At 43.4% G+C, this 18,891-nt stretch overlaps 1 protein-coding gene across 11 annotated transcripts in view; it reads left to right on the top strand.

Annotated features, from left to right (window-relative positions):
• LOC135271928 (WASH complex subunit 2-like) overlaps nt 1–18,891 on the top strand; it is a 127,116-nt gene that overhangs the window by 63,111 nt on the left and 45,114 nt on the right. For all 11 annotated transcript variants that reach the window (XR_010340058.1, XR_010340057.1, XM_064370048.1 and 8 more), the window contains 6 exons: nt 3,225–3,384; nt 6,022–6,174; nt 14,481–14,609; nt 14,737–14,817; nt 16,895–17,023; nt 17,151–17,231. Coding sequence is in view for 9 of the 11 variants with exons in the window: in XM_064370048.1 (XP_064226118.1) it covers nt 3,225–3,384; nt 6,022–6,174; nt 14,481–14,609; nt 14,737–14,817; nt 16,895–17,023; nt 17,151–17,231 (733 nt within the window). In the remaining 2 variants the exon portion in view is untranslated. The remainder of the gene's footprint in view (nt 1–3,224; nt 3,385–6,021; nt 6,175–14,480; nt 14,610–14,736; nt 14,818–16,894; nt 17,024–17,150; nt 17,232–18,891) is intronic.

Raw genomic sequence — 18,891 nt, 5'->3', positions numbered from 1 at the left:
AGTGTCGCATCATTGGGCTGATGAGTTAGAAGTTCCAGTGTTCCCCTCAGGCAGTCTGAGAAACATTGCTGGAGCATCACCCAATGCTCGCCACACTCAGGAGGTTCCCAGGGCACTCGTGCCACCACAGCAGCATTTGCGGGGGTGGGGGGGGCAAGTTATCCATGAGAGTGCAAGAAATCTTGCTGAGTCATGGGGTTGGCACCAACATGACACTGAAAGAAGAGCTTCATGGGTCTTTCTTCCACTCTGGCCTCCTGAGTGCTGTAAAGGGAAGGGCCTTGGAGCTAGTTGGCAGGGTGAGCCAGGGAGGCATTTCCAGCAGAGGCTCTCACAGTGTCCACTAGACAGAGAGAATGGCTTTGTGGGTGACACTTAGAAAAATCTGAAAAAAACACCTCTTGATGACATTCAGCAGCATATGAAGATCAAGATTATGACAGGCACCGGCAAGAGGTTTTGGCTTTTTGGTTTTCTTTTTTTTCACATTTGCCTATTACTCCAGATAAGACTGTCATTCAGAATGTCTGCAGTCACAGAGGTGGAGCCTGATGGCTGAATAGAAATCTGTGCCAATTGTGCTCCCCATAGGAATAACAAATTTAGCAACTGTCTAAATAAAAAAGCACCTTCATAAGAACTAGAAATCAGGTAAGTGATCGTAGTACTTGGGTTTAACTTCATATCACTGAAAGAGGCACTGAACAGTGTAGAAAAGACGGTCTTGAATTGCCGATGCCACCCTGTGAACCTGTGGCAAGGAGAGAGGCTACATGCTTGGGGCAGGGAGAGCACAGCAGCTGTGGGACTCATCCTGAACTCAGTGCTCCCTTGTCATAGCAGAAAGCACAACAAGGCTGAACTCACCCAATGCCCACCCACCGAAAAAAAAAAACATTTAGACTAGCCCCAGCCATAGGGGAGTTGTTCATCCCAGTGGATGGAACTTGAGTTGTGAAAGCCTGGCTGCTGTGGGATAAAATATTCTGGGGTCCTTAATAAACCTGAAAGCCTGTCTAGGTCACAAGGACTGCAACTCTTAGGCAAGTTCTAGTGCCGTGCTGCGCTTGGAACCAGTGTGTCAGGAGGGGCATGTGACCCTGGGAGACAGCAGCTGGGGCAGCTAGGGAGTGTTTGCTCACCCCTCCTTCAACCCTTGACAGTGCAGCTCACAGCTCTGACAAAGACTTCTTTTGTCGGCTTGAGGGGAGGAAAGAGGACTTTGTCTTGCAACTCGGATACTAGCTCAGCTACAGTGGGAGAGGGCACTGGTCAGAGTCACGAAACCCCCATTTGAGGTCCCAGCTTTGGGATAGCATCTCTAGACAAACTCTGGGCCAGAAGGGAACCTGCTAGGACTCAGTAATGGCAGGATTCATCTCTTTCTGATGAAAGAGCCCTTGGGCCCTGAAGCATCATCAGTGATGACCAGGTAGTACATGCCATGGGCCTGGAGTGAGACAGAGATGTGCTGGGTCAGCTGCGGTGGCTCCAAGGAGAGACTCCCTCTGCTTGATAAATGCTGAGGGAAGAGTAAAGAGGAGTTTCCTTGAGCTTAGATACCAGCTCAGCTACAGTCAGCGGAGCACCAGGTGAGCTGTAGGAGTCCACGATTCAGGCCTTGGCTCTTGGATGGCATCTCTGGACCTACCCTGGTCCAGAGGGGAGCCCACAGCCCTGAAGAATGAGTTCCAGGGAAGGCTGCACTCACAAGCTGATTAATACCTTGGGGTATTATTAAGTGAACATCCGTGGGGTATTATTAAGTGAACATCCGTGGTGACCTGGCACTAAGCTCCATGGGACTGCAATGATGTGCGTGGGGACTGGCTACTCTGCCTAGGGAAAAAGGAAGGAAGAGCGGGAAGGGATTTGCCTGGTGGATTCAGTGCCAGCTCCAGCCATGGTAGAACAGGACACCAGGTAGATGTCTAAGGTTTATGACTCCAGCCTAGGCTCCCAGGCAGCACCTTTGAACCCATCCAGGTGTTATACCCAAGTGAGTCAAGGAATGAGCCACCCTCTGAGGTTGAATTATGAGTCCTTTCTTTTAGCCAGTGACCAAGAGGTGGCTAACACCCAAAATTCTCTCGGCCCTCAAGAAAGAGTTAAGGGGTTTCTTATACCCTAGTTTGAAAAGGGAGGGGGGAACCTAGCTGAAGCAATTTTTTCACAGAAGCAGAGTAAGCAAAAAAGTTAAAAGATAAACTGGTACATGAGAAATAAAACAGTACCAGGTGCGAGGGCTAGAGCTGTCATAAAAAGACATCCAGTTTATACATATGGGGGCTCTGGGTACTCAACAGCAACTGCATTCCCAGGCTCTGCTGGAACTGCTTAACTCAGGCGCTTATCAGCAGATGCACTCCGGGATGTGCCCAGTGTCATCCTGCCCCAGCTACATACTGCATTTACTTACTTAATGAGGGGAATAAGTAAAATGAAGACACGAAGGTGGAGTCTGTCTGGCTCAAGAAGCTAACATGAAGTCTGAACAGCTCTCAGCTAAGAAAGAGAGAGTCGGTTTAAGCCAACGACAAGCAGGTTATCACATAGGGACCAGGGCAACTTACTGCACTTAAGGGAAGGACAGAAGCCTGGCTAGCTTCACTACCTGCTAATTGTAGAGCCCCGGGGCCTTGAGTGACATAAGTGGCAGCAGGTAGATGTTACAGTGGGCCTTGTGCAGTCACAATGCTGTGCTGACTTCAGACCTGGTGCCGTCTGGACAGACCTAGTGCTGTTCCAGAGGTCGTGGCCACAGGGGTGCTTGTATCGCTCCTCTCCCAGCTCCAGGCAGCCTAGCACAGAGAGACAGACTTCATTTGTGGGAAAGTAAGGGAAGAAGGGAGCCTGTCTGCTAATACAGAGATTTCCTCCAGGTCTTATCCGAGACCACCAACGTGGTACCTCCACAAGTCTGCAAAAACAATGACATTCTTCACAGAAATAGAAAATCAAGTGTATTAACACACTTTTTATATCCATGTTTTTTTCCAATACAAGTTTTTTCTATTTTCAAAGAGAGCTGGGAAAGTTGCATGCTTTCTTGTTATTTCTTCGATCGAAAGCGTTCTGTCCAGTGTGAGTTCTTTCATGCGTTCTAATAAACTAGAGCACGGGATGGCTTTACCACATTTCTTACATGAGAATAATGTTTTTGAAGCTGGCCCGGTGAACTAACGTGGTCCTGTGTTGGTTTTGTTGTGTTTCTCCTTCCCCAGGAATGAGTTGGAAAGGCAGTTCTTGAAGCTAATTGATTATAATATCCAAGTTCCTGGCAGCATTTACAGCAAATACTACTTTGATCTTTGCACTTTGGCACAAGACCACGCGGATTTGCCTCTTCAGCTCCTTGACAGAGAAAGAACACGGAAGCCGGAGGTAAGACTATGAAGTTACTAAGTGGATTTGCAGTCGGCAGTGCCAACATCTGTGACTGCCGATTAAAAAAGGAAAAAAATGGAAAGTTTCAAAATTAACTGATTGGTTTTTCTTTGTAAATTATAAATAACCTATACTGGAGGGATAAATGAGCAATAAATTTTGCAGGCTCTGGAGCTGTAAAACTTCTTTCAACCTATGGTAATTTTGATTATTAAATAAAACAAGAGGTCAAGACACAGAAGTTAAGTAGCTGAATAGTCTGCACATTTTTGATTATTTGTGAAACATAATCATCTTAGACAACAGTAAATAAAAGATGTTTTTTAGAGATATTTTAGTGTAAGTTAAGTGTGACTTAGTTATAATCCTATGTTGACCAAAAGATTAAACAAGAAGCAGGAGAACTTAAAGAAATGTAATATGAGTTTTGTTCTGAGCCAAATTTGTGATCTGCTAGCCCAGGAATGAGATCTGCACAAACTAAGAACGTGTCCCGGAATGGGCCACACGAGACATGGCATGTATACATTTCTGTTACATAGAAAATGGAAGAAGTGGGCAGTGAAACAAAGGTGACATCCTCAGCAGTTCTGATTGGTGCTCAGTGACACTGTATATAAGATAAAGTAAATATGTGGTTAACGTATTTTACTCATTAGCCTTTTACCCTAATGAGTACTTAGGGGGACTCAGGATCAGGAGAGGGATGGTTGATTCTGTGCTGCCTTTGTGTTTCATCCTATAGGCAGGTTGTAATCGGTACATGTCAGGGAGGTATTTGACAGGCTCTGGCCTTGCAGGTGAGGTTCAGCTTTCATTCATAGGCCCAGTTTCTGTTATCCATATGGCCAAGATGCAGCCATTTTAGACCATTACATTTTTTTTTCTTCATACTTTCCTTATTTTCTGATACCTATCAAGAAAGTAAATTTAGTCAGGCATGGTGGCTCACGCCTGTAATCCCAGCACTTTCTGAGGCTGAGGCAGATGGATCACCTGAGGTCAGGAATGTGAGATCAGACTGGTCAACATAGTGATACTCCATCTCTACTAAAAATACAAAAATTAGCTGGGTGTGGTGATGCACGCCTGTAATCCCAGCTACCAGGGAGGCTGAGGCAGCAGAATTGCTTGAACCTGGGAGATGGAGGTTGCAATGAGCCGAGATTGTGCCACTGCACTCCAGCCTGGGGATCAGGGCGAGACTCCGTCTCAAAAAAAAGAAAAACAGAAAGTAAACTTCATGACAAGGATGAGGAGTTAGCTTGTTTTCAAGAAAATTAAAACTAGTATTTTGGGTAGCATGTTCTGTGGTTTAGGACCTTAGTTATATAAGAAGGAAGAATATGATTTGCCGTACTTAAGTCTCTTTTTGTCTCCCTTATCAACTAGTTGTATTGAATTTTTATGTAGTTTTCAGTGAGTGCAGCGTGTTCCACAAAAGCCTTTTCCTTTAATCACTTCCGTGTTGCCTCATCTCTTCTGAAATTCTTCATTAGCTTCCAGTTCAAATGGTTTTGCACTTGAATGATCTCTTCCTGACAATAACTGAAAATCCCCTTGCTCTGTTCATTCTTCCTTCATCACATTTTAAAATCATGATGAGCAATGCCCTTCCTTATTTTCCCAAATCTGCCTTCCTAACTTGATTTAGGCATTGCCTCAAAGCACACTTTCTCGTGTCATATGGTAAGATTTGTATCTATACTATACTATAGTAGAGCTTTAGTTTTTTTCTCAAGAACTTGTTGATAAGTCACTTGCCCCAAAGATGCCGTGAATTCCAGGTCAGTCATGAACCTCAGTTTCCTAGTCCCTCAAATTCCTGCCTCCCTGATAAGATGAGATGAGAAATGGGCTCAAGTGCTTGCAGACTTGTATTGAGCGCTCAGTTGGTGTAAAACGCTGAGACTGGCCACGGAAATAGAGTGTGCAGTCCTTTCAGATGAACGGATAAACAGATGTGTGCTAGCTGTTAGTTAGGAAGAAATTCAAGGAAGGGTCAGGTGGAGAGATAAATACTATGCTTATTCAACAAAGCAACTGATGGGAACAGAAAGACCGTGGGTGACATCTGAGCAGGGCTTGAAGGATGAGGAAGATTTGCTCCTACAGACATCGAGGGCAGTGTGGTATGGAAGTTTGAAAGTTTGCAGTGACTTTAAGGAATAGCAAGCACATGAGTAGAGGGAAGAATGGGGTGTCTGCTGAGTGTCATTTGCTTCAAGGAGTGCAGGTTTCGGGTGGGAGAGGACATGATCTAGGTGTTTTGTTTTATCAAGACAACACTGGATGATGTCTTCTAGTTGAAATATCACAGGAGTGAGACAGAGAGAGAGAGAGACTCATATTCATCTGATGGCAGAGATAACGATCTGAGTGAGGGAGGCGTAGGGGTTGACAGACACAAGTAGACCGATGCAGGTGATGCATGAAGTACCCTGTCCATAAGTCCCGGGTGGTGATATTTGTTGCTTCTCCCTTTTGGTGCCGTCTTCACTATCCTGTCTTCTCTTCCACCACCACATTTAGCTGAAGCCCTAAGAGGATGGTTTGGGCTTGTTTTGAATATGGCCATGCTGGTCAGACACACTTTTTTATTGTTGTGGATGTTGTGTGCTCTTCTTTTGGTAGAACAAAGAGATCGTCTCTGAGGCACCACCTTTGCTGTTTAGCAATGAAGAAGAGAAGGAGGCACCACTTGGAGGGAAGCCTGTGGAAAAGAAGGTTGAGAGTGCCAAGGAATCATCAGAATTTGGGAGAACTGATGTGGCCGAGTCTGAAAAGGTGGACCTTTTTCTCTCGTATACTTGAATACATTTGTCTCTCATGTGTTGTTTTAAACACACAATCCCTTAAGTTTTTTGACCACAGAAAATAAATGGCACATTTGTAGACAGATTTGAAAACACAGACAAGGAGTCTGTGTCCCCACAGTGCAGGAAGCCTCTGCAGGGCCTTTCCTCCTGGTCCTTCTACAGGACACATGTACACTGCGGTGTGCCTGCCACTGTCTCTGCAGTTACTGTCATGTCATAGCATCATTGCCTTTCTAACTTGTTCTCTTCTGTGCAGCGTTCCTGTTACCCTTGGTTCTCCTTTGGTCCCCAACTGTACTTGAATTTAAATGTCAGTTTTAGGCTGGGCACGGTGGCTCACGCCTGTAATCCCAGCACTATGGGAGGCTGAGGCAGGCAGATCATGAGGTCAGGATATTGAGACCATGCTGGCCATGGTGAAACCCCATCTGTACTGAAATACAAAAAATTAGCCAGGTGTGGTGGCGCACAGCTGTAGTCGCAGCTACTCAGGAGGCTGAGGCAGGAGAATCGCTTGAATCTCGGAGACGGAAGTTGCAGTGAGACAAGATCATGCGAATGCACTCCGGCCTGGCAAAAGAGCAAGACTCTGTCTCAAAAAAAAAAAAAAAAAAAAACAGTTTTAAGGAGATGCTAGTTAGCATCGTTTTACTTTTTTTTTTTTTTTGAGACGAAGTCTCACTCTGTCACTAGGCCGGAGTGCAGTGATGAGATCTAGGCTCACTGCAACCTCTACCTCCCGGGTTTGAGATTCTCCTGTCTCAGCCTGCTGAGTAGCTGGGACTACAGGTGTGCGCCACCATGACGGGCTAATTTTCATGTTTTTAGTAGAGACGGGGTTTCACCATGTTGGCCAGGATGGTCTTGATCTCTTGACCTTGTGATCCACCTACCTCGGCCTCCCAGAGTGCTGGGATTGCAGGTGTGAGCCACCATGCCTGGCCCAGCATCCTTTTACTTTTAGATGGTGTTGGCAAGGAATTGCAGAGTAGAGTAAAATTTGTCCTCTTTCATGTCCTGGACAGTCTGCCATCTTTTGCAGGAAGCCTGTGGGTAATGCTGCTGTCCATGCTTGGCCATTCAGCCGTGTGGTTTCCTGCAGTCTCTATAGGCCTCCTGTCTTTCTCTAACTTTTCTTATATGCTGTGTGTCCATCTCTTTAGGTCTAATATCTCCCAGAGCCTGTGTGAAGAGCGTTGCATTTGCATTTCCTGCTGAGGCTCCTTGGAGCTACAGTGATATGAGCATTTTATTTGTACTTGTGTTCCTGCGTGACACTCACTTCCCAGTGGCTGTGTGAGGACCCCAGTCCTATTCCAATTGTGGTCCACACTTGACTGACTGGTTGCTGTGCTGCCTTCTCCCTCACTGAGTGTAAGCCCCTTGCAGATTGGGCCAGGTTTGTTTTGCTCACCATTTTATCTGTAGTACTTGGCATATTATGTTGCACATGGTACGCACTATGTTATAAATTATGTATTTCTTCCAAGGAGCATTTTTTGAATAGTTTGGGTACTCTGAAATCGGGATGTACCTCATAATCAATTGTTTCTTACCTGAAATGTGCTACTTGTTGAATGAATGAATGTTGCCTTTTAGAATTATTTTAGAGATTCTTCTTGAATTGAATATACAGTGTAAAGCCTTCTGCGATTCAAGGGTCTGATTTTGCCCTTTAGATTTCCTCCTTGGAGCTTATGTATTAAATGCTAGGAATTCATGGTCCACTCTCAAAGATTGGCATTTGTGTTATCTTTGCCACTTAGAAGTTCTTCCTAGCTCATGAGCAACCGATGTGCATCAGGATTATAGCTGTCCTGTCACTTGGTAGGAGAGAGGGACCCATGGTCTTAAACTGCTTGGAAAAATGATCTTTGGCTATGGATGATTGTATAAAACTGTCTCTTGGAGCAGCCAGTCAAGAACTGACCTCAGTGTTTTGTTACTTGGGAGTAAATGTGATTCACTGTACCTTCAATCATGCAAATGTGGCGGTTACTGAATTAATGAGAACCTTGGCAGGCTCCATGTAGGATTTGTATTTCCAAGTGTTACTTATTTTCTTTCCCTTTTTTTTTTTTTTTTTGAGACAGAGTTTTGCTCTTGTTACCCAGGCTGGAGTGCAATGGCGCGATCTCGGCTCACCGCAACCTCTGCCTCCTGGGTTCAGGCAATTCTCCTGCCTCAGCCTCCTGAGTAGCTGGGATTACAGGCACACGACACCGTGCCCAGCTAATTTTTTGTATTTTTAGTAGAGACGGGGTTTCACCATGTTGACCAGGATGGTCTTGATCTCTTGACCTCGTGATCCACCCGCCTCGGCCTCCCAAAGTGCTGGGATTACAGGCTTGAGCCACCGTGCCCGGCCTCCCTTATTATTTTTATTTTCAGGTAGGACTTTTGACTAGATCTGCTCAGGAAGCAGTCAAGCATTCTGATTTATTTTCTTCATCATCCCCATTGGACAAAGGAACCAAGGCTAGAACCAAAACTGTTCTTAGCTTGTTTGATGAGGAAGATGATAAAATGGAAAATCAAAACACTATCCAAGCTCCACAGAAAGAAGTAGGAAAGGTGAACAAAAGGCAGTAGTGGTTCAAATCTCTAGACAAGATAAAAGACTCTCATCTCATGGTGATCATTCTGTCATGTGAGTTACTAAAGGAATCTTATCCTTCAGTGCAGCATGTTAATGATTCTCTGCAATCATCTATATATTTGGGAATCTTAATCAAGAACTCTTACCTCAAGTAGCAATGTTAGGATAGGGGATTAGAATTTTACCCACCTCTTCTGGAATTTATAGACCTTGTTGTTCCTTCTAGCAAAGCTTTGTCCCTTGGCCAGTTATGGGATATAAGCAACAGGAAAAAGAAGTTAGGCTGAATCTGTACAGTTAAGTATTTCTAACATTCACTTTAAGAAATATGTGTTGTAGATGAACCTTTCATATTGATCGGATGTCAACAAACTCTTTCTGTAAAGGGTCTCATAATGACTATTTTAGCTTTTGTAGATCATATGGGCTCTCTCATAACTGCCTACCTCTGCCATTGATAGCATGAAAGCAGCCCTAGGAAAGATGAAGACGGTTGGGCATGACTGTGTTCCAATAAATTTTATTAATAAAAATAGGTGATGGTCATTCTGTGAGATGAGTATGACCCTGATATTAAAACTAGGCAGAGACATTACCAGAAAACTACAGATACCCTTTATGAATGTAGATGCCGAAATCCTCAACAACATACTACTAAACCCAATCCAGCAAAAATCTAAAAAGGATTGCACACCATGAGAAGTGACATCTAAAAATCAATTAATGTTATATCAATACAATTGATATAATACACTGTATCAATAAAATACAGAATTAAAAGGTACATGATCATCTCAACAGATGCAGAAAAAGCATTTAATAAAATCCAAACCTTTTCATGATAAAAAAGCACTCAGTAAATTAGGCATAGGAGGGAACTTAATGAACTTGATAAAGGGCATCTGTGAAATCGCACAGCTGATATACTTAATGATGAAAGAGTGCATGCTTTTCAATCCTAAGATCATGAATTACACAATGATGTCCACTCTTGGCAATTCTAATCAACCTTGTACTGGGGATTCTAAGCAGGGCACTTAGGTGAGAAAATGAAGAAAAGGCATTCAGATTGGAAAGAAGAAGTGAAGTAAAGCAATCTATCTGCAGATGGTATGATCTTTTATATAGAACATCTTAAGGAATCTACAAAAAGACTATTGGAACTAACTAAATTCATTAAGATTGCAGGATGTAAGATCAGTATGTGAAAATCAATTGTAGTTCTGTAAGCTAGTAATGAACAGTTAACTAGCTTATGAAAGTTACTAGTAGTACCGTGTTTTTTCTTGAGACAGAGTTTCGCTCATGTCGCTCAGGCTGGAGTACAATGGCGCGATCTCAGCTGACTGCAACTTAGGCCTCCCAGGTTCAAGTGATTATCCTGCCTCAGCCTCCCAAGTAGCTGGGATTACAGGCACCCGCCACCATGCCTAGCTAATTTTTTTTTTTTTTTTTTTGAGACGGAGTTTTGCTCTTGTTACCCAGGCTGGAGTGCAATGGCGCAATCTTGGCTCACCGCAACCTCCACCTCCTGGGTTCAGGCAATTCTCCTGCCTCAGCCTCCTGAGTAGCTGGGATTACAGGCACATGCCACCATGCCCAGCTAATTTTTTATACTTTTAGTAGAGACAGGATTTCACCATGTTGGCTGGGCTGATCTCAAACACTTGACCTCAGCTCATCCGCCTGCCTTGGTTTCCCAAAGTGCTGAGATTACAGGTATGATCCACCATGCCCAGCCTGCTAGTAGTGACTTTCACAAGCAATTACTAACTTATGAATGAAATTAAGAAATCTGTTTTTTTAAAACAGTGATATGAAGAATGGTATAGGTTAAATTTATACTTAGTAATAAATTTAACAAAAGTACAATAAAACCTACAAAAAAAATGAAAGAAATTAAAGACCTAAATTAGATGGAAAGACATCTTGTGTTTAGGGACCAGAAGGCTTAATATTGGTAAGGTGGCAATACTTCCTTCCCAAATTGTTATGTAATGTAATCTCTATCAAAATTCCAGCTTGGTTTTTGCAGAAATGGACAAGCTGATCCTAAAATTTTTATGGAAGTGCAAGAGATCTATAGTCTTGAAAAGGAAGAACCAAGGTAGAAGACCCCCACTTCCTGATTTCAAAACTTAACTTTAAGACAGGGTGGTATTGGCATAAGGTTAAAATATATAGATCAGTGAGGTAGAAATTGAGAGTCTAGAAATAAACCCTCACAGTTACAGTCAGTTGCTTAAGGTGCCAAGATATTTCAATGGGAACAGAATAGTGTTTTCAGCAGATGTGCCAGGATGCTGATTATCTACATTCAAAAGAATGAAGTTGGACCATTAATAAATAAACTCAGATCCAATGTAAGATCCAAATATAAGACCTAAAACTATACAACTTTTAGAATCTAAAGAATATATGAGTAAATCATCATGACCTTGGATTAGGCAAAGCCTTCTTAGATAAGACACCAAAAGCACAAGTGACAACAATAGCCAAATTGGACTTTATTAAAATGAAAAACATTGTGCTTCAAAGGGCACCATCTGGAAAATCAAATGACCACTCACAAAATGAGAGAAAAGATTTGCAAATCATGTATTTGATAAAGGACTTACATCCAGAATATGTAAAAGACTTATAAGTCAATAATAACAAGACAAGTAGCCCAGATGAAAGAAGGGATAGGCCAGGCATTATGGCTCATGCCTGTAACACCAGCACTTTGGGAGACCAAGGCAAGAGGACTGCTTTAGGCCAAGAGTTTGAGACCAGCCTGGGCAACATAGCAAGACCGTGTCTCTTAAGAAAAATTTATAAAATTAGCCAGGCATGGGGATATGCTCCTATAGTTGTGTCTGCTTGGGAAGTTGAGGTGGAAGAGTTCTTTGAGCCTAGGAGTTCAAGGCTATAGTGTGCTGTGATCATATCACTATACTTTAGGCTGAGTGATGGAATGAGACCCTGTTTTAAAAAAATAGGACAGAGGTCTGAATAGAGATTTTACCAAAGAGGATATACAAATGGCCTAAAAGCATATGAAAAAATGCTCAGCATCAGGGAAGTCAAAACCACAATGACATACCACTTCATAGCCAGGAAGAGGAATATAATAAACAAAAAAGGAAAATAATGCGTGTTGGTAAGGATGTGGAAAAATGGAAATCCTCATTCCTTGCTGCTGCAGATGTGGAATGGCACAACCACTTTGAAAACAGTTTGCTGTTCTTCAAATTCTTATAACATAGTTACCACGTATCCAGGAATTTTATTCCTAGGTATATATCCAAGAGAAATAAAAACATATGTTCACACAAAACCTGAATATGATTGTTCCCAGCAGCATTATTCATGATAGCCAAAAGATAGAAACAATGTTGAAACGTAATATAGTATTTCCATACAATGGAATGTTATTTGGTAATAAAAAAGGCTAAGTACTGATGCATGCTGCAACATGGATGAACCTTGAAAACCTTCTAAGTGAAATAAGCCAGTCATGAAGGACCCACAGGTGTGATTCCATTTCTATGAAATGTCCGGATTAGACATATCCATGAAGACAGAGTAGATTAGTCGGTGCTGGGGGCTGGGAGTGGCGGTGAGCAGGAATGGATAATTACTGCTAAAGGTTTGGGGTTTCTTTTGGGAATGATGAGAATGTTCTAACTTACATTGTGGTAGTGGTTGCATAAATCTGAATATACTAAAAAATCATTGAATTTTACATGATAAATGGGTAAATTTTCTGGTGTATGAATTTGATCTCAATGGCGATGTTAAACCAGGTTGACAGGTCATAGATTGCCAATCCGTTTTACAGATCAAACTGAAGAAATAGTCTGTTTCTTTCTACAAAAAGTGTTTTATGAATTTTTTTCTTATACTAATACTGTAACCCTATTTATAAATGAGAGCTGCACATAGTGAATATGATTAATTTGATATATTTTCTCCCAGTCTCTTACTGTGTATGGTTTTGTAATGTTTTTCCATGGTTGTGAAACATTTAACCTTACTTACTGTGTTGAAGTCATTTTTGTTTCTTTTTTGAGACAGAGTGTTGCTCTGTTGCCAGGCGCCAGGCTGGAGTGCTGTGGCACAATCTCAGCTCACTCCAACCTCCGCCTCCCGGGTTCAAACAGTTCTCCTGCCTCAGGCTCCCAAGTAACTGGGACTACAGACGCGCGCCACCATGCCCAGCTAATTTTTGTATTGGCCAGGATGGTCTCCATCTCTTGACCTCGTGATCCGCCCGCCTCGGCCTCCCAAATTGCTGGGATTACAGGCGTGAGCCACCGCGCCCTGCCTAAACTCATTTTTATATATAACAATAATATTTAGTGTTAATGTGATTTATTTTGTCCGAAGTCAGTTTTCGGGTAGTTTTTTTTTTTATTCTTTTGAGATGGAGTCTTATTCTCTTGGTGGGACTGGAGTGTAATAATATGATCTCGGCTCACTGGAGCCTCTGGATTCTCCTGCCTAAGCCTCCTGAGTATCTGGGACCACAGGGACACGCCACATGCCCAGCTAATTCTTGTATTTTTAGTAGAGATGGGGTTTCACCATGTTCACCAGGCTGGTCTTGAACTCCTGGCCTAGGGTGATCTGCCCACCTCAGCCTCCCAAAGTGCTGAGATTACAGGCGTGAACCACCAAGCCTGGCCTTTTTGTTAAGTTTTAGTCTGTGGCTGTGATACTAAAGAAATAGGGATGAATTTTAGATTATCAGGTCTGGAGCATTATATTATCAGACCAATAATGTTGATTTTAAATGTTAGAGATCTAGTAAACAAAAAGGGACTCACTTGGAGTCTGAAAGTAGGACAGAAGTGATGGATAGGCATGGGAAGGCTTGTGGTCACACCATGCCAGGTCTTTGGCTTACAGTGCTTACAGGTGAGGGATACGTATTTGACCACTTATGTAGTCTGTGGTTGAGTCAGTTGCTGTCTCTTCTTCCCTTTTGGGAATGAGATAGAGCGAACTCATTCAATTGTGTATTTTTTAATCTCCAAAATGTTTCTCATTATGGAACTAACGGATTGTTTTTCTTTCTTTCTTTTTTTTTTTTTTTTTCTGAGACGGAGTCTTGCTCTGTCCCCAGGCTGGAGTGCAGTGGCGCAGTCTCAGCTCACTGCAACTTCCGCCTCCTGGGTTCAAGCGATTCTTCTGCCTCAGCAGGCACGTGCCACCACGCCTGGCTAATTTTTGTATTTTAAGTAGAGATGCGGTCTCACCATGTTGGCCAGGATGGTCTCGATCTCTTGACCTCATTATCCGCCCACCTCGGCCTCCCAGAGTGCTGGGATTACAGTCATGAACCACCGTGCCCGGCCTGGATCGTTTTTCTAAGAAAAATTTTAGATACTATGCAAGGTTTATATAATATATATAATCCGGAAAGATTATCGCTAAACCTTGTGTATACAAACATATATATATAACTTTGTATTTATAAATATATTTTCTGTTATTTTTGATAGCTCCATAGTGTTCCATTTTGTTAGTGCTTCATTCCCTTCCAGAGTGCTCTTTAGGCTGTGGCCAGCCTTCTGCTCACATAATACAGCTGTAGGGACATCTTTGTCGTGTCCATCTTTACATGTGTAGCTTCCTTGAGATGAGCTCTTAGAACTCTAATCACACGTGACCTTCCCTCCTATTCCCAGGGCCATGATCCTGATGCCCGCCCCAAGAGCACAGGTGTCTTCCAGGATGAAGAGCTCCTTTTCAGCCACAAGCTCCAAAAGGACAGTGACCCAGATGTTGACCTTTTTGCCGGCGCTAAAACAACCAAGGTCAGTTCCAAAGGGTTCTCCACATTATGGCTTTGTTACTGTATTGGCTACTGTCTCAACAGCTCACCTAGTTCTCTTTATAAATTGTTTTCTTTTGGATATTGAACCCGAGTCTTGTTTCTTCTAGTTGTTAGAGCCAAGTGTTGGGAGCCTGTTTGGGGACGATGAAGATGATGATCTTTTCAGCTCTGCCAAGTCCCAGCCTTTGGTATCAGCCTTTCGTTCTCAGTACTGGGTTGTGTGGGAAAGATTATGGGAAAGGAAACTAATGTGCAGTGAGGTGATTAAGGAAAATCTTCAGAGAGTCGTGGTGCTTCCCAGTAAATGAATGGCAGATAACATGCCGAGGGGAGCGTGGGTGGAGGATGCAATGCTTAGTTTGTGCTGTTCCCTATCTTATGTTCCCTAAACTAACATTAAAACATTAACAGTCCAGTTTCTCTGACTGCACTACTGAGAGCTGCACATAGTGAATATGATTAATTTGATATATTTTCTCCCAGTCTCTTACTGTGTATGGTTTAGTAATGTTTTTCCATGGTTGTGAAACATTTAACCTTACTTACTGTGTTGAAGTCATTTTTTTTTGTTTTTTGAGACAGAGTGTTGCTCTGTTGCCAGGCGCCAGGCTGGAGTGCTGTGGCACAATCTCAGCTCACTGCAACCTCCGCCTCCCGGGTTCGAGCAGTTCTCCTGCCTCAGCCTCCCGAGTAACTGGGACTACAGGCGCGCGCCACCATGCCCAGCTAATTTTTGTATTTTTAGTAGAGATGGGGTCTCACCATGTTGGCCAGGATGGTCTCCATCTCTTGACCTCGTGATCCGCCCGCCTCGGCCTCCCAAAGTGCTGGGATTACAGGCGTGAGCCACCGCGCCCTGCCTAAACTCATTTTTATATATAACAATAATATTTAGTGTTAATGTGATTTATTTTGTCCGCAGTCAGTTTTCGGGTAGTTTTTTTTTTTATTCTTTTGAGATGGAGTCTCATTCTCTTGCCCAGGCTGGAGTGCAATAATGTGATCTCGGCTCACTGGAGCCTCTGTCTCCCAGGTTCTAGGATTCTCCAGCCTCAGCCTCCTGAGTATCTGGGACCACAGGGACACGCCACATGCCCAGCTAATTTTTGTATATTTAGTAGAGATGGGGTTTCACCATGTTCACCAGGCTGGTCTTGAACTCCTGGCCTAGGGTGATCTGCCCACCTCAGCCTCCCAAAGTGCTGAGATTACAGGCGTGAACCACCAAGCCTGGCCTTTTTGTTAAGTTTTAGTCTGTGGCTGTGATACTAAAGAAATAGGGATGAATTTTAGATTATCAGGTCTGGAGCATTATATTATCAGACCAATAATGTTGATTTTAAATGTTAGAGATCTAGTAAACAAAAAGGGACTCACTTGGAGTCTGAAAGTAGGACAGAAGTGATGGATAGGCATGGGAAGGCTTGTGGTCACACCATGCCAGGTCTTTGGCTTACAGTGCTTACAGGTGAGGGATACGTATTTGACCACTTATGTAGTCTGTGGTTGAGTCAGCTGCTGTCTCTTCTTCCCTTTTGGGAATGAGATAGAGCGAACTCATTCAATTGTGTATTTTTTAATCTCCAAAATGTTTCTCATTATGGAACTAACGGATTGTTTTTCTTTCTTTCTTTTTTTTTTTTTTTTTTTTCTGAGACGGAGTCTTGCTCTGTCCCCAGGCTGGAGTGCAGTGGCGCAGTCTCAGCTCACTGCAACTTCCGCCTCCTGGGTTCAAGCGATTCTTCTGCCTCAGCCTCCCGAGTAGCTGGGACCACAGGCACGTGCCACCACGCCTGGCTAATTTTTGTATTTTAAGTAGAGATGCGGTCTCACCATGTTGGCCAGGATGGTCTCGATCTCTTGACCTCATTATCCGCCCACCTCGGCCTCCCAGAGTGCTGGGATTACAGTCATGAACCACCGTGCCCGGCCTGGATCGTTTTTCTAAGAAAAATTTTAGATACTATGCAAGGTTTATATAATATATATAATCCAGAAAGATTATCGCTAAACCTTGTGTATACAAACATATATATATAACTTTGTATTTATAAATATATTTTCTGTTATTTTTGATAGCTCCATAGTGTTCCATTTTGTTAGTGCTTCATTGCCTTCCAGAGTGCTCTTTAGGCTGTGGCCAGCCTTCTGCTCACATAATACAGCTGTAGGGACATCTTTGTCGTGTCCATCTTTACATGTGTAGCTTCCTTGAGATGAGCTCTTAGAACTCTAATCACACGTGACCTTCCCTCCTATTCCCAGGGCCATGATCCTGATGCCCGCCCCAAGAGCACAGGTGTCTTCCAGGATGAAGAGCTCCTTTTCAGCCACAAGCTCCAAAAGGACAGTGACCCAGATGTTGACCTTTTTGCCGGCGCTAAAACAACCAAGGTCAGTTCCAAAGGGTTCTCCACATTATGGCTTTGTTACTGTATTGGCTACTGTCTCAACAGCTCACCTAGTTCTCTTTATAAATTGTTTTCTTTTGGATATTGAACCCGAGTCTTGTTTCTTCTAGTTGTTAGAGCCAAGTGTTGGGAGCCTGTTTGGGGACGATGAAGATGATGATCTTTTCAGCTCTGCCAAGTCCCAGCCTTTGGTATCAGCCTTTCGTTCTCAGTACTGGGTTGTGTGGGAAAGATTATGGGAAAGGAAACTAATGTGCAGTGAGGTGATTAAGGAAAATCTTCAGAGAGTCGTGGTGCTTCCCAGTAAATGAATGGCAGATAACATGCCGAGGGGAGCGTGGGTGGAGGATGCAATGCTTAGTTTGTGCTGTTCCCTATCTTATGTTCCCTAAACTAACATTAAAACATTAACAGTCCAGTTTCTCTGACTGCACTACTGAGAGCTGCACATAGTGAATATGATTAATTTGATATATTTTCTCCCAGTCTCTTACTGTGTATGGTTTAGTAATGTTTTTCCATGGTTGTGAAACATTTAACCTTACTTACTGTGTTGAAGTCATTTTTTTTTGTTTTTTGAGACAGAGTGTTGCTCTGTTGCCAGGCGCCAGGCTGGAGTGCTGTGGCACAATCTCAGCTCACTGCAACCTCCGCCTCCCGGGTTCGAGCAGTTCTCCTGCCTCAGCCTCCCGAGTAACTGGGACTACAGGCGCGCGCCACCATGCCCAGCTAATTTTTGTATTTTTAGTAGAGATGGGGTCTCACCATGTTGGCCAGGATGGTCTCCATCTCTTGACCTCGTGATCCGCCCGCCTCGGCCTCCCAAAGTGCTGGGATTACAGGCGTGAGCCACCGCGCCCTGCCTAAACTCATTTTTATATATAACAATAATATTTAGTGTTAATGTGATTTATTTTGTCCGCAGTCAGTTTTCGGGTAGTTTTTTTTTTTATTCTTTTGAGATGGAGTCTCATTCTCTTGCCCAGGCTGGAGTGCAATAATGTGATCTCGGCTCACTGGAGCCTCTGTCTCCCAGGTTCTAGGGTTCTCCTGCCTCAGCCTCCTGAGTATCTGGGACCACAGGGACACGCCACATGCCCAGCTAATTTTTGTATATTTAGTAGAGATGGGGTTTCACCATGTTCACCAGGCTGGTCTTGAACTCCTGGCCTAGGGTGATCTGCCCACCTCAGCCTCCCAAAGTGCTGAGATTACAGGCGTGAACCACCAAGCCTGGCCTTTTTGTTAAGTTTTAGTCTGTGGCTGTGATACTAAAGAAATAGGGATGAATTTTAGATTATCAGGTCTGGAGCATTATATTATCAGACCAATAATGTTGATTTTAAATGTTAGAGATCTAGTAAACAAAAAGGGACTCACTTGGAGTCTGAAAGTAGGACAGAAGTGATGGATAGGCATGGGAAGGCTTGTGGTCACACCATGCCAGGTCTTTGGCTTACAGTGCTTACAGGTGAGGGATACGTATTTGACCACTTATGTAGTCTGTGGTTGAGTCAGCTGCTGTCTCTTCTTCCCTTTTGGGAATGAGATAGAGCGAACTCATTCAATTGTGTATTTTTTAATCTCCAAAATGTTTCTCATTATGGAACTAACGGATTGTTTTTCTTTCTTTCTTTTTTTTTTTTTTTTTTTTCTGAGACGGAGTCTTGCTCTGTCCCCAGGCTGGAGTGCAGTGGCGCAGTCTCAGCTCACTGCAACTTCCGCCTCCTGGGTTCAAGCGATTCTTCTGCCTCAGCCTCCCGAGTAGCTGGGACCACAGGCACGTGCCACCACGCCTGGCTAATTTTTGTATTTTAAGTAGAGATGCGGTCTCACCATGTTGGCCAGGAT

The sequence above is a fragment of the Aotus nancymaae genome, unplaced genomic scaffold (genome assembly GCF_030222135.1).
Source record: "Aotus nancymaae isolate 86718 unplaced genomic scaffold, 86718_ANA_hifiasm-v0.15.2.pri h1tg000099l, whole genome shotgun sequence".
NCBI classification, from domain to species: domain Eukaryota; kingdom Metazoa; phylum Chordata; class Mammalia; order Primates; family Aotidae; genus Aotus; species Aotus nancymaae.
Note: the sequence above shows the minus strand (reverse complement) of the source record. Positions and strands in the feature narration are given on the sequence as shown.